Below are 16,544 nucleotides of genomic sequence, written 5' to 3' on the forward strand. Positions count from 1 at the left end.
CCCTTCACTTGGCGTACAGTCTCACAGAACACCTGGCCGCTGAGCCTCCATCTGCCTCTTCCTTAATCATGCTACCCCATTTGCAAAAGAAAATTACCCCTAGCTTGCTTTTTATATTACTTACAAGTTACCATGGCCCTATTTTCTAAGTATTCATTTTGCGTACTCAAAAGAATAGCCTCAAAAGGGAAATACACAATTTAGCACGATATCCACATTTGGAGGATACTTCATGCAGCCGAATTCTCTGAAGAAACACTTTACTCATAAATAATTTTGAATAATTTTATACTTTATTAAAGTCCTAAATATATTTTCTAAGCAGAAGAGCTTCACATTTTTATGAGTTATCCATATTCTTGCTAGAAAGCTTAACACAGACACTGTTCTTCATTTTTCTCAATAATGAGCAAAATGGGAAACTAATCTCAGAATGAAGAAATAATTGTTTCACTGTCGATTATGAAAGGGCAAAACACTTCATATAAGCAAGGAAGGTAATAACCGAAATTTTGTTATGATTATCAATATTGTGTCTTGGTAAGAGTAAATTAAATATTTAAGAAATTTAAGATAAAGGCCTTTTCATGAAAGTCAAGAATGGTCTTAAACATAGGAAATACACATGTGCAACTTTATGTTTCTCGTGGATTCTGAATTCCAGAAGATATGTATATGAAGTCTAATATGTAAATATTCAGTACAAATTAATTTTCATGTCCCTGCATTTATTCTAGTTTTTTTAAACCATACATTGGACTTAATTAAGGATATTTATTTAGGTTCAGTCATAAGATGTATTAAGTATGATCAAGAGCATCCAGAAGCAATTTTCATTTTTTGTGTAGACAACCACCCACTTGCAAAGTTCTGTTGCCCACAGAGGTACAAAAAGAGGCTCCCTTGGGCTTTTTATATTTGATTAAATACACATTAAGAGATAGTAATGAAATGACAGTATATGGAGTATAAATTCTCAAATGTTAATTTAGCTAAGTTCCCTGCAGCAGCTATACTCACTCATGGCACTCCTATGTACTTTTATATATTTCCAGAAGTAGCATACTAAACTACAAGAGCATAAGTAGAGCGAGGAGGACATCTTGAGGTCACTCCAGAAATGTACACTTTGATATTTTTACAACTGAGTCTACACTCAGTCGGTGTTCTAAAAAAATGGAATCTTCAAACAATTTGACAGTTTACATATAAAATGAATAATTTCTTTAGAGGGTAAAACGGAAATATCTCTCAAAAGCATTTAGAATGGCTGAAGGCATTCTCTTTCCAAAGTTATCTGGCTGTCACTCACACAGTCACTCACAACTCACACACACACAGACACATTCACATACATACTCACATATATTGACACATGCAGACACACTCTTTCACACACATACACAGTCACATACATATCACACAGAGACAGTCTCACACACATGTTCTTGCTGAATGATATAGACACATTTTTAAAATAAGCATAAAACTGTACAAAATATTTTGACAAAATTTAAATATTTTCATACAGTGGCAAAAGGTGAATGCAGATTCCATAAACCACTGCACAGCCATTTTCTTTCATTATGTCTAGAAAAATAGAAACAACTAATTTGAAGTTTTGAGTTGTCCTGCTTAAGTCCTATGAACTCTGAGTTAGAGCTGGGTCTGCAGGACCATTGGCAGAATGTTCTGGCTCCTCAGTAGCACTGGCAAGCTCCGAAGCTCCACCATCGCTCTTGTCTTCCTGGGTTTTGTCCAGGGCACCAGCTGGATGGACACAGTTAGCATCCTGCTTGGCTCCATCCACTTCATTATGGAATTCAATTTGGTCTTGGCTGTGCGTTGTCTTCACGTGTCCATTCTGGGTGGGAAAGATGCTGGCAATGACGTCATAAAGGAACTGGTATTGCTCCTGAAAGAAAACAGCACAGACTTGCATGCAGAAAGTTCTAACGTCCAGAAAAGGCATCCTAGAATTAACCATCTCCTGCTACAAGTCTAGAACATGTTTGCTGACATATTCTCCTTAGGAGCTTTATAACTGACTTAGAGTTCCTTAGGATCAGAGTTAGGGTAGCTATGAGCAACACCAAACAGGTAACTCCCTGCTACCTATCATGTGACTACTCAGCCCAGACTTTTGCCAAAATCTCATTTTTGTGCCTCTGTTCCTAGCTAATGTGCACACATCATTTACGAATGTGAGCAGGAACCACCTCATTCAAGAAGCTTGTTCAAATCCCCATAAACTAAAGCGACAAGCCCCAATTCTTCTTACACTCTCTATGTCATTTTAATTATTTGATATTTTATGCTTTTCTGCCTTTGAGTCTCTGTACAGCCAATGTATTTATTAGATCATTCAAATACTTTCTAAAATTTAGACATGTAAGTTTAATTCATGTGTACATAAAAGTTTCATGTGTTTCGATGAGAGATTATATTGAGAATAATTTCTTAATCACTGATGTTCAACTATGTTGTTGTTTCAGAAAGAGGATACACTGACTGCATAAATGTGATACATACTGTTTTCTGCTGTACACACTACTCTTTGCAATGTAAATTGCATGCCTCTAGGTTGTGAACTAGCCTCAGGATTGGTTTGGTTGGAAGCCATATTGTATCAGTTCTAGGCCTGGACTTCAAGAGGTGGCACATCTCTTTCTACCCATGCTCTTGATGCTCTGTCATTTTATAAGCTTGGATTAGCCTTTTGGATGAGCCACATGGCCACTGGCTACTCATTCCTGCTGCCAAAGGTGAGTGACAGCCACTTGCTAATTTACTGGCAGCACAGATTATTTTAGGCCAGCCAGGTATAAGTAGATATATCAGCTGACAGCAGACAACATATGAAAATGAGTCTCATCGGCTAAGCCTGGGGAGCTCAGTAGATGAATAGAATATCACTGAACTATAATGATGTTATCAAAGTCACTAGACTTGGGGCTGTTCTGTTATACAGTAAGACTGGCTGATAAATGGTTAAAGAAAGGGAAGATGGACAATGAATGGTCATTTAAAGAAGTGCCTGCGTAACCTGTCATGACACATTGATGACAAACTCTCATAAAGTCTTATTTACATTGATCATGGAATGTTTAGAATGGAAAAGCAAGAAAACAAGGAGGAGGAGAAAGGGGAGTGAAGAGAGGAGAGGAGAAGGCAAAGTACCCCAGGGAAACACAGACAACTGGAAATTGCCATCCAGACACACTTACATAGGAGCCCACCATCCCTGGCCGAGCTTTGCGAAGAGATTTGACCACTTGAAACACGTCAATCACATCTTCTGTCTCCGCACTTTCCAAGAGATTTAACAAAGCACAGAACAACCCTGTCTGCTGGGACCCATCTCTGCCAAAAGAACAAGAGAAGTTTTTAAAATTAGAAAATGAAATAAGTTAGATTTTTTTGTGGGGTGGGGGGGGAGAGAGAGGGAAAGGGCTATTGACATAAATGCAAAGAGATGGGATATGGTTTTGTATTTCCTATCTACTACAGGTATCTTGCTTGTGGGCATTAGAGGCCAAATTAGTTTCTGTGAATGCATTGGGGGACAGAATTTTCTAATATGTGACTATGACTTGCAAAATAGATGCAGATTTAGCATTAGAAATGTTCTCTTTTGCTTAGTGTTTCATGTTTTTAAATGCATGTTTACTGACATTCTGAGTTGTTAGGACAAATCTAACAAGATCAGTTTGGTAGATGAGGAAACCCAGATGTAGGTAACATCAGAGCAGGTTCAGAAACAGATGAAGCCCAAGTACTAGCCCCACATTGCTCCCTGCTCTCCTGCTCTGCTTCTTCCGCCGCTTAACAGTGCTCTCCTTTTATGTCGGTAGGAAAACAACGCTTGACAGATTTAGTCATTAAAGCATGTGCAACTGAATAATTTAGCAACAACAGGAGAAAAGAATAAAGGTAAAAAGTGTAACACAGCTTCATTTTAAGCCTCATGTAGTCAGCAGGTACTCTGCAGTAGACTTCATTGAGAAACATACACTTACACCCTAAGCAACAAACTCAAGCCTAAATTTCTGTTCTTTGTTTTCTTTTTTGTTCCATGTAAATTTCACCTTTAAAAATGCAAATAGTCCTGGAAAAAGTCTACCCAGGAGGACTTGTTCCTGTATGTGTGGTTATAATAAAGAGGACTTTTACAACTTCTAAAAGCATTTCATCAGGTTTACAGTGCTCATTTTACATTGTTTTTTTTTTCCAACTTGTTATTTATTCTAATATTCTCTTTCTATAAAATTTTCATGTTACGCAGCTTTGCCAGTATGGCTTGAGGAGGCTCTGTAGGTTTCTGCAACAGGTGGCACATTTCTGCACAGCAAAGACTAATAAAATTAAATAGCATTATTTGTGTGAGTGCTTTTGACATGGGTTTAAAGCCAAGTTGCCAAGACATGAAACTGCAGTTCATGCTACAAGTTAAGGGCACTTGGGATGGCTCAGCAGACAGGGGTGCTTGCACTCAGTCCTGGTGACTTGAGGTGATCCTTGAATCCCACAAGTTGACAAGAAGGACAAAGTCTGGCAACTGTCCTCTGAATTCCTCATGCACGACACTGGCTGTTCACACACACAAACACGCACACACACAATTTCATAAACCTTTATAAATAAAAAGCTTAAAGTATGTCTACTGGAAGTGAAGCATTCATCTCTCAGGTCCTGTAATATCCAGTAGAGTGAATGCAATGCACATAAATCTATCCATAATGAAATCTACCAACCAATTCATTCATACATATATTTTTTTGTTTTCATTCATTTACCACATATAACATCCCAGGTCTAATGCTAGGCTATTCAGAGTCAAAGATGACATGAACTGATATTAAGCAACTACCAGCCTAAAATCATTGCTTTATAACCTTCATTGTTTGTATTATTATGGTAGTTGTGGTTCATATGAATTACATAAGAGTAAGTTGCTTCATGGGAATTTTCACTGGGTCACATGTTTTGCATAGCAGAATAATATACTGAATTCAACAGAAATGAAGTAGCCTCCCAACGTTAGAGTGCATCCCGTCAGCCCCGACCTGCAGTGGACTAGGATTGGTGCATGCTTGTGGTACTTCATCCCTTCAGAGCAACTTCTGGGAAGCTTCTGTTTGAGGTTCTGAATCATAGACACCAGTTCTTTGGGCTCTGCAGGAAGTTCTTCTCCACGCCATGTGGTATACTGGTACTGGTACACAGTTCTGGGCTCCTTCCTCTGCAATCAGAAGTAAAGGGAACATTAAACGCAAAAAGCGTTATCATAACTTTGATAGCTGCATTTCCTTCACAGTTGCTTTCACATAGCTTACAATTTTTATTCAAGATAAATATAAAGACAATGGTCTTGATTTATTTTATATTAATTGACATGAAATGGTTTATCTTTATTTGCTATCAGATTAATTACATAATTAAAAAGACACTTTCAAAAACATTTGCCTACCTTGGAGTATCTCAGTTCAAACACACGAAGAGTGTAGGCTGAGGATTTGTTTGTGTCTTTCAGCACCACTTCCATGTCTCCGTAGGTCTGCTTTCCTTCTCCCCAGTATTGAGCACAGACTTCCTAGGGAAAAAAATAACACAACCTACCAGGTTATGCCCAGGTGTTGCATTTTTTCTTTAACATATTCAGAACCCCTTCTCTCTTTCCATGTCTTACTTTTTATTCTAAAACTGACACATTTATAAAAATCTACAATCTACTTTAAATACAGTGAAGATCCTTCCACTGCATGATGGCTGCTTGGGAATGACCAAGGTAATCCAGGAGTAGTTTTATCATCTCTTGTTATCATCTTTGGGATTTGTTCTTTTTCAATCCTGATTACCTAAACATTTCAGAATCTACAGAAAGAGATGACACCATCCATGACTCTTACAATGACTTGGGCTCCGCTATTCCTCCACTGGTCCTTGAGAACAGAGTTTGTGTTGCATCAAGATTTCTCCCAGCATTTTGATGGCCTACTCTAAGAGAAGCTATAATGAGGCAGCATGCAAGTAAAAAGTCAGACTGGAGAGCAAGGGAACCACAGGTCTCTACAAACTGGCATCCTATAACTGCTGACAATGCACAGGGCCACCAACAGGAGAAAAGAGATAGAAGAAGGAAGCTAGAGATGGAAGTAGAGAGGGAGAGGGATGAAAAGCAGAGAAGGAGAAGAGAGAGAGAAGGGGACTGATCCAAGAGGATCTGTAGAAGAGAGAGGTAGAAAGAGAAAAGTGAGAGGAAGACAGAGACAGTAATGGATCGTGGGGCCTGTTTATGAGGATTTCACTAGATAAGCCTTACCATATGTCAGAACTAAAATTCTATTAAATGATCTATCCCCGGGAATTTTTAATAGTATCTCAGGGCACTGAAAAAAATATCAAACATATGTCACAACGATTAAGTAAAAAGTAAAAGTACCTCTTAAGTTTACCTCCAACTTTACAGAAGTTTATGGCAATAATATCACATGGGAATGAAGAAGAAAGAATACAGCTGAAGATTTCAAACAGTTTTGGTTTTCTATAAGAATGGATGGAGTTAGGAGGTACTGAGAGGATCATTTAGGTACAAGGGATATTTGTGTACTGAGAATGCCAGGTGGGGTGCCAAGGCTCTGTATATAAACACACTTGTTCAGAGTGGAAAGTGGATCCTAACATATACATATAGGAGCAAAGTGGAAAGGCATAATATTCCACCATGTACTTCTCCCACTTCTAAGCACCCAGGAATTGGGAGACTGTCAGAACCCAGACAGAAGAATAATAGGGTCAACTTGGCAAAGGCCCCAGGAGCAGTAACAGGGTGGACTGTGTCACAAAGGAGTCAAAACCTGGAGAGTAGAGCAATAAACAAGAAATGCAAGACTGCAGAACAGCACTGCATGGTGGACAGTGTTCTCACACAGTGTACTCCAAAGCACAAACCTGGTCTCCGTTTGTTAACTCTGTCAACATCACAATAACCTTGACTTTTCTCTGGAACACCATCTGCCAGAAGTCACCAACAGTCTCTTTGAGTGGACTCTGAGCAGCAATCATCATTTCTGGTTTCCAGTAACTCTAAAAACCACAAAGGTGGAAATTTGTTAGTGTTGTCAAAGAGAGAATAATAGACTCCTAAACATTCAGAAAAATAATTGATTTGGTGTCATTGCCATTAACAGAGAAAGTTAAGATTCTCAAGTCCAAGAAAAATGCAATGTCTATTCATAAAATATTTAATTCTCAGCTAATACTGCTAAATTACAGTTATAATATGCAATGCTACTTAGGAAAAATATTTTTTCTAAAAGTCTTTTATTTCTAGCAGTTCTTTTAATTGTGAAAAAGAATTAATATAAACATTTAAAATATTCCTTATCATCCATCTACCTTAACTTGTGTCTAGATTTTCTCCTGACAGCATGATTAAGCTAAAACTCACTGACATGGGAAGGAAGATCTAGAGAAGAGGTGAATATCACTGAATACATAAGTCTTGACAGACATAATCTCAAAAGGGTCAGACTCTGGTTTTGGAGTTGTGGGTACCTACCATCACAAAAGATGCATTGATGTATTTGCTGGTTTCTTCTGAGTCACTGTCGTCATCCGAAGACTCATCTGAGTCAGGCTCACTCTCTTTGCTCATCTCCAGTTCATGCTTAAGTGGCACTCTGTTAAAGTCATCTATGGACAAAGAAACAGTAGCAAGTCTTCCTAGAGAAGTACTCAGGGCTGAGGACTGAGCTGGCCTACAGAGAATTCTCTCAGAATGATCACATTCCAGGGCCCAAACAAAACCCAAATGTAAACGAATCAAATGTCCAGCTGACAGACACATGGAAATAAAGAGGAAATTCAGAATTGAATGTGCTGACCTATCTACAATGAGAGTCTAGCTAAAATTCAGCACTTAATGATTAAAATAAGTTTTGAAAGTCTGAAAAATAAGAAAGTACCCAAAAGATTACAGTAATAAAAAACACAAGTCACAAAAGTAGTGTCATTATGTTCCAACTGACTGTTCAACACAACTTTGTTGTTCATGTACTATGACTGTTCTTGTTAATATAGCTTAAAAATTCACAGCTTAGACTTTTGTTTTCAATGTTATTCAATTAACATTAAAGTGATTTCTATTAAGCACTTTCTTCAGATTAATTTTTTTAATCTAAATTTTTTTACTGGCAAAGCCTTCATAGTTTTCTTAATATCTTATATTAGTAATAACTTGGCTGATGATGTATTTGGTACTACATTACCACAAAATCCATATCTTAACAGAATTACCAAGTACTTCTGCAGAAATTAAGTAGGTCGGCCATGTACTGATTTGATTTATCTGGTTGTCTTGTTTATTAGGTTGGCTTATATTTTACCCATGCTAATTTTGGGATATGCAGCTGGATGCAATCAAAGCATTACCAGGTGTGATCCCATCAATATGCTTAAATAGAATTAGAGCTTAAAAAACATTGTTGTATTTTCAATGTGGCATATTTAGTGATTGACAATTTATTGAACATTTTCAGCTTTTTTCAAGCTCGTAGCTACCAGTGATAAAAAGAACAAAGGTATCTATCCTGTTTGCCTCTTTCAAAAGGGCAAACAGGATAGACATCAGAATTGGGAGAAGACAAAGAACAGGATAGGAGCCTTCCACAGAGGGCCTCTGAAAGACTCTACCCAGCAGGGTATTAAAGCAGATGCTGAGACTCATAGCCAAACTTTGGGCTGAGTGCAGGGAATCTTATAAAAGAAGAGGAAAATAGAAAGAGCTGGAGGGGACAGGACCTCCACAAGGAGAGCAACAGAACCAAAAAATCTGGGCCCAGAGCAGAGTGCAGAGACTGATGAGTCAAGCAAGAACCATGCATGGAGAGGACCTAGACCCCTTGCTCAGATGGGCAGCTCAGTCTCCATGGGGATTCCCTAGTAAAAGGAGCAGGGGCAGTCTCTGGCATGAACATGGTTGCCTTTGATCACCTCCCCTTCTCAAAGTGGCTTTACCAGGTCACAGAGGAAGAGGATCCAGACACTCCTGATGAGATCTGATAGGCTAGGTCAGATAGTAGGGAAGGAGAACCTCCTCTATCAGTGGGCTAGGGAAGGGTTATAGGGGGGAAGAGGGCAGGAAGGTGGAACCAGGAGGAGATGAGGGAAGGGACTATAGCCAAGATACAAAGTGAATGAATTGTAAATAATAATAATAATAATAATAATAATAATAATTAAAAATTACATTCTGCTTAAAAACAGAGAGAACCTCTTTGATGATTACCTTCATATACACTAAGGATAAGATAAGACTAGCAAGAAAGACTAAGCCTTTCTTTCCCTCATCTCAGAGGTTTCATCTTCTATAACCCATTTCATTTTTGTTTTCTCAAATGTGTCTGGGGGGGGGACACACTAAATACACTCCATTTCCTACAGTTCGTTGAAAATACTTGGGATCTAAACAATATGCTAAAATTAAATTTTAGGTGGCCCACAAACTTCATATCAATTGTCAATCAAGTGTTCCTTCAAACTCCATGTCTTATATTAAATAAATCCAAAAATAACTTAATTGTATCTGATAAATTACATACATGGAACAACATTAGAATTCCTGTTTTTCTTTTTGTTTTCTTCTTGGTTTCCAATGTGCTGTGTTCTCCAGCTTCTGTATGAAGGAAGTCTCTAAGAAAAAGAAACACAAAACATTTTTAAAAATATAATATTTCCTTAATTATTGCAGACAGAGATATCACTTAAAGACAAGTTACATCATCAACATCAGTGAAATTTGTGTGACTCCTCATGGGTGACAGGTTTCTTGTTTGTTTGTTTATAAGTTATTTTTTTAATTTCCCCCACAACATAATATTTTTCTTATTCAGAAATTTCATCAGAGTTCAATTTGAGCAACCAGCAAGTTTACCGGATTACTTGGCGAGTACAGGTAAAGGGATATTTACAATAGTATAGATGTCTCCAACCAGATCGATTGATGGCAAATTCTAGACCATCCTGGATAATGACCTCAAGAAAGCTATACCTTGGATCCCCCTTCAGCGAACCTTCCATTTCTTATATACTATAACATTACCCATTTGTGCATTTGGCCCTGGCTCCCTGCTCTCAATTATTCTGCTAAGAAGTGTCAGCAGTCTCAAAACCAGGGACCTAGCTGTTACTGCACTGCCGTGTACAGTGTCAGCCTCACTGAGAAGCTTAGACTTTTGTTACTTGAAAGAAGCAGGGATGGAAGACCAGATAATTCTCCAGATCCCACTAATGGAAGTTGGCCTGCCAGTTCCAGTTAGAATATTAGGTTCTTGCTTCTTGAGGACAGTGGCTGTTGGGTGGCTTGTGGCAACAATCTGTGGTGTTTTCCAAGGTAGCTCGTTTTCTATATTCCTTACATTTTTCATTGCTGTGACCAGGTACCAATAAAAAGACCACTTACTGGTGAGAAAAATCAGGAGGGAATAAAGAAGGAAAGGTTTACTTTGTCTCATGGTTTGATGGTTTAGTCCATTATGGAGGAGAAAGCATGGCACAAAAGATTGTTCTCAGACTTGATGCACAGACGCCAAGTCAGGCCATACTCCTCACCTTGCAGTCTGTTCTCTAGAAAGAACTGATAGTCCCTGCTGTGAGAAGTAAGGCCAGGGCTGCAAGAGTAGAAAAAGCAAGCCGAGTTCCTACCCCTTGCAACAAGGTCATTTATGGTGTTAAACAATGCTTGCCTCCTTAGTATACAGACTAAGCCAGATTAAATAGCTATTTAACAACCAGATTAAATAGAATTTCTTTCCACATCCAAAAAACCTGTAAAAGTAAGAAATGTCCTTTGCTTCTTATGAACAGAAAGGCCTGTCTTCACTTTAGGAAACTGCTACATGTTAGATGTGGTGTCTATCTCTCCTATTGCCGACCCTTTCTGGGTTTAAAGCAAAGCTCCCAAGTCCTATTATGCTGTGTCTAGTACAACATTATTTTCCTATGAATTGCTCTCCCACTTCAAGGCCCAATGAGTGCACTGCCCACCATGGTTTCAAGTATCTCTCTCCTAATAAAGCTCGTTCTGCAGGGTAATTTTGCTTCAGCTCCTTTACCAGACCAAGCTGCTGTTCTTTATGATTGGGATGTGGTAGGAGGAGGCTAAGACTGCTGCACATTTTCTTAGCAAATAGACCATATTTCTGGCTTCTTCAATACTCTGAGGTCTTCACTGCAACTCAGGTTTCCCCACCACAGCCTCACACCCACTTCACTCCAGAGTTCCATGCAGGGCATCTAGCTCTGCTACACATTGACTAGCTTCAGTGGCATTTTGGAAAATTATTGTAAAATTCTGTAACCTCCACACTCTTGGACCTTTCATGCCTAAAAACGCAGCTTCACATTGGCAGCACCTGGTCCCTTTGCCAGGTAGAGATGAAGCCAGGAACTCGTGGATGAGAGCTGCAGTGCCCATCTGGAAAGAGCAGAAGTCTGTTCATGTCTCCACAAGAAAAGGCACTGCAGCACTGTGTTGTTTCAGCAATAGCTTTTTTCCAACCTTCTCATGTCCATGGTCTGTCCTCAGCAAAAATTTCATCCTAATCCTCTTCTCCCCACAATTTCTTTTCTTTTCCTTCCTTTCCCTTTTACACCAGCTTGATATGAGTTGATACCACCAAGAAGCTTAACCATTGTCAATCTGACATTTCTGTGCCTCATAGTTTGAGTAAGAATTATGTATTCTCTTTGCTCCCATCCTTCATCTTTTACACTAGTTTCTTAGTCACAAAACCCAATGAGTTTCATTTTCTTTTTTCCTCACATTATTCATTTCATTATTCAGTGTCATCCATTCAGAAGCATCCAATCTTAAGATCACCTGATCTCATTATTTTTAGACTTGGCTAATAATGGGCTCTTTCCTACAAGATGATCATCTCCTTGGTTACACCAACAATGATGAAATCGTCTACACAGCCTTGCTGCTTGATTCCTTTCTCACCTCCTGGGATTATTCTTTCTACTCCTCACCCAACTGGACTCGCCATTCCACCTTTGTTCATTTTATTACAAATGTGACATGTGTAATTAATGACTTGAATAACCTACGTTACTAAAAATTACCCCTTTTCCTAGTCATTTATTCTAAAAGCTTTCTCCTAGAATTTTTTTTTTAATCAAAGTCCCCTTGCCAGCTAGAGATGCAGCCTGGACCTCTTGGATCACAGCTTCTGTGTTCTATCTGGGAGAATAGTATCTTTCCAGAACAAATACTCTCTCTCTCTCTCTCTCTCTCTCTCTCTCTCTCTCTCTCTCTCTTTCTCTCTCTCCATCGTTATCTTTGTGACTCCATCATTTGTCATCATTCACTGCTATATACATTGACTTTCAAAAACCCCCATTCTTTCCAGAACAACATACTGTTCTTATGTCTTTCTTTCTTTCTTTCTTTCTTTCTTTCTTTCTTTCTTTCTTTCTTTCTTTCCTATTTCTACCTTCCTTCCCTCCTTCCTTCCTTTCTTTCTTATTATCTATGTGAATTCTTCTTATGTCATCAACCACTGCTATAAATATTCATTTGCAAAGATCTTCATGAGTTTATATACTCTCTATCCCCAGAGAGCTCAATCAAAATCACCAAATAATATTTTTCCAATTCATGGCCATAAACACCAAGTGATCATTCAATAATTTCTTGCCATCTTAGTATCTTTGAATTAACCATTTTCTACTCTTTGTTCCTCCTCAAGCATTGAGATTTGTTTTGCCTCCTCCCACTCCAGTCTCCTTCAGTTCTTCACTGATGATTTTACTTTATAATTTCTCTATAAATTAAGGGCAATTGGGGTTGAAGTAATTTAAGAACAATTACTTTGATCTGATTATCATGTATCATAAACATGTTTCAGAGCATCCCACTCTTCCCCCAAAATATGTAAAATTATGTGTCTGTTAAACATTTAAAATATATTATTAGCAAAGGCAAGGCAGCCTTAAGAGAGCTGCCTGCACGTTCTGACATCCTATCACCACATTCTTGGCCACTCAGCATCTCTACCCTTATTCTCTTTCTCTCTGCTTAGATAGAATAACATCTCCAGGTTCTTCCTGTTACAGCTGGCGAGTGCTGGATGACACTCTCTCAGACTCATTCCATGTCCACTTGCAAAACACTTTGACTCTTGTGCCTAAACATGTCCTTGGCAACCAGCAAACCTCCAAACATGCTGCCTCAGTGGAAAAATAAGTCTCCTTTTCTTTTAGTGAATATACATGCAAATGTTTACCTTAAACATACTAGCATTACCAAACAAGTATTCATGTGTGACTTAGTTTATCAGCTCAAAGGGCAAGGAAATAGTGCTGAAGCTCCCTGATAATCAGTCTTGTGCTGGATCTGATAGTCACTCACAATAGGTCATGTCTTTGGAAGATAGTGGAAACTGGGATCATTCCATGCTGCTTGCTAGCTGTCCTCCAAGCTCAAGTGGCCTGCATCTGATTTTTAAAAAGCACATTCCATTTCTTATGAAACAGAAAGTCTCTGTAATCTGAAAAATTACCTATGGAAGGAAAATATTCACACCACTTTTGACAATGAGGTTGTTTGAGAATGGCTATGGCAACTCACTGCAATCACAGCAAACTTCATCCCCAGTTGGCTTTCAGAATAATCACTCAGTAAAGAGGTGGAGACACAAATACTTATCCTCCACGTGCCGTCTACCAGTTCCAGCCAGCTTAGGTTCCTAATCAGTCATAAATCCTTCTAATTATTTCCTTTGAAACCAAAACCAGATGCAGTAGTTAAAGGTGAGATGTTATATTGCCTGTGGCAGACCATTCTGTGGCTATTGTGACTGTTTTGATGCTTTTCATATAAACTTAGTGAAGCAGGAGTGTTAGTTGTAGACTCAGAATTCAGGATTTAAACAAGCCTCTTACATAACTGCTGCATAAATGCAAGCATAGAAAAAGCTCTCAAAGTCGTAGCTTTCTTATCTGCACGCCACTATTTTGTAGACAAGGAACTGTCAAGGACCTGAAAAATGAGCCACATTCCTCAAAGTTACGTGTAACCATTGACGTTGCTGTGACAATTGCTACCTGGTATTCAGCCTCCAGAGGAGAGGGGTCACTGGGTGGATCTCTCTTCTTCATGTTCTGTAGACACAAGTGTAACTCAGATAAGTTCACTTCTGTTTCCCCAAACTGATTGTATTCCACTAAAGCCTGATGAATCAGGATGTACTGTGTCTGCAAAAAGCAAAGAATAACACACATAGTGAACACATACTGTACAACCCTATATGCTAGATTTAACTAAAATACACATACATACAAATTTTCATACTTTGGGAAGTTGTGTGATAAAAAAAATGATATCTGTAGCATAGAAATATTCTGGAAATTGAGTCACAATTTTCTAGAATGTGAACAAATTGTATGTAAGACTATAATTCCCAGAAAATAAAAGTATTTTATCAAATAAAGTATCCATTTTTATGTGGCTTTTATTTTATGCCTGGATATTTTAATTAAAGCATGGCCTGTTGCTTCCCTCACTGATTAATATTGGAGTTAAAATTAGTATTTATTTAAAACCATAAAGTATGTCAGAAAAACAAGTTAATATCCTATTAAAACAAGTTAATAACAACACATATTGTTCAGTTTTGTAGCATTTTTAGACAATGGAGAAAACTATTTAAAATATAGTATGCCAACCAAATTTAAAATTTCCAAATGTTTTTGTTATCTCATGTAAGTCTATTTTATTTTTCTTTTTAAGGAAAGTGCATAATTTTGAAAGCCTTTTAAAATTTTCATCTCTAGTTTGGCATCTCTTTTGATTCTGATTATTTTCTGGATATATTCTATAAAGCTGCTCTCATGTCTGTTTCTGTACACACACACACACACACACACACACACACATTTCACTAATATTGATTCTCGGTGGTTTCCATCTCTATATCTGCCCTCATAGAGAGGAACACACTAGTTTGTTCTCTTCAGCACTGCAAGTAATTTGTTATGAATTTTCCATTCCCCATCATTAGGTATTTAGAGGATTTCCAATATTTTGTTATTCTAACTATGCTAAATCCAAGGAACATTCCTGAACCTGTTTCTGGCTATGGCCATTTGCACAAACAAACATGTACTCTTGTTACACAGACATTTTCTATATTAACTTCCAATTACCAAATTACCACAATACATTTGGTAATTGATGTCACAGTTGATGTCTAAGTGTTTCAACTTATATTTTCGTTTTACTCATTTTTTATTGTTGTTATATGAGATAAATACTGACTTTATCTCAGTAATATTTGCAAGTTATGGATGCTTGATCTGAGGCATAGAAAGATTAAAAGATATCCAACAATGTGTAAAATGAGCAATTCAGGTCCTGTATTTGAACTTTTGAACTCTAGTCCAAAGAGTCAGGTTCTTGGGTATGGTGTTTCCTGTCTGTTAGCCTAGTACTTGGGAGGCTGAGGCAGGAGTTCTGCTGCAAAGTCAAGGCCAGGTAGGTCACATACTGAGACCCTGTCTGGAAAAAACACACAAAACAAAAGATACACTTAACCTCTATTCTATGCTACCTGCTCAACATTATGAAAAGTCGCTAACACTGCTTCTTCTTTCTCTTCAGGCTCAGGCTTGCAAATGACTTCAATGTTTGGGAAATATCTTTCCAAGTGTGTTTCAACACACTTTCAAAGTGCTTCTCATGAAGATTAGCTTATTTTAGCTCTTAGAAATTAAGACAACATCATCTTCTTCCACTATTTGAAGATGTACATAATATGTATTTCTTTTAAGCTCCTCCCTCACTACTGTCCCCAGAAGATGTAAGTCCTCAAACAACAGGAAGCATACTCATGGAAACCTAGACTGTACCTCTACTTGCACCATCAGACACCTCTGTCTCCTCAGCTTGACGACATAACCATAGACATCCACTTTGCCCTCTGCTTCAAGGCCTTCCAGCATAGCATCAATTCCAATGTAGGTGCCTGTGCGCCCAACACCAGCACTGAGGGAACAAACAGAAAAGTGAGGTGTGAGGTATACCAGATGGCTCAGTGGGTGAAGTAGCCTGCAGACAAAATTGTTGACCTATACTTGATCCCTGAATTCCACTTAAAGGTGGAAGGAGATAACTGAATCCATAAAGCTGCCCAAAGCTCTTCTCTGTCTTAGCACCACCATTACCACCACACATATGCACACAGATATTTTTTTAAAAGGAAGAAGTAGAAGGGCCATCAAGAGTAGGCATTAGAGCAAGTTTATCAGTAGAGCTATTTACATATTTACTTCCAGGTGCTTGCTATTTAATTCACAAATCACAACAATGGTTTATCCCTCCACAAATGTAATCAACTATAAACTGTCAACTTATAACGACAACTATTTGAGAAATTGAATATAAGTTTACCTTAGCAGATTGTTGACAAAAAAAAATCACTAACCAATGAGGATGTTCTTAACTGCCCTACAGAAGAGTTGTGCAAATGCACAGGCGCTCT

At 38.2% G+C, this 16,544-nt stretch overlaps 1 protein-coding gene across 5 annotated transcripts in view; it reads right to left on the reverse strand.

The window, feature by feature from the left end:
- Positions 1-271: 271 nt before the first annotated feature.
- Ptprc (protein tyrosine phosphatase receptor type C) overlaps positions 272-16,544 on the reverse strand; it is a 113,217-nt gene continuing 96,944 nt past the window's right edge. For all 5 annotated transcript variants that reach the window (XM_021655930.2, XM_060364380.1, XM_021655929.2 and 2 more), the window contains 9 exons: positions 15,913-16,048; positions 14,110-14,259; positions 9,603-9,693; positions 7,562-7,695; positions 6,952-7,086; positions 5,471-5,593; positions 5,067-5,242; positions 3,228-3,363; positions 272-1,915 (listed from right to left, as the gene is read on the reverse strand). In XM_021655930.2, the coding sequence (XP_021511605.1) occupies positions 1,643-1,915; positions 3,228-3,363; positions 5,067-5,242; positions 5,471-5,593; positions 6,952-7,086; positions 7,562-7,695; positions 9,603-9,693; positions 14,110-14,259; positions 15,913-16,048 (1,354 nt within the window). In that variant the 3' untranslated portion in view covers positions 272-1,642. The remainder of the gene's footprint in view (positions 1,916-3,227; positions 3,364-5,066; positions 5,243-5,470; positions 5,594-6,951; positions 7,087-7,561; positions 7,696-9,602; positions 9,694-14,109; positions 14,260-15,912; positions 16,049-16,544) is intronic.

The sequence above is a fragment of the Meriones unguiculatus genome, chromosome 11 (genome assembly GCF_030254825.1).
Source record: "Meriones unguiculatus strain TT.TT164.6M chromosome 11, Bangor_MerUng_6.1, whole genome shotgun sequence".
Taxonomy (NCBI): Eukaryota; Metazoa; Chordata; class Mammalia; order Rodentia; family Muridae; genus Meriones; species Meriones unguiculatus.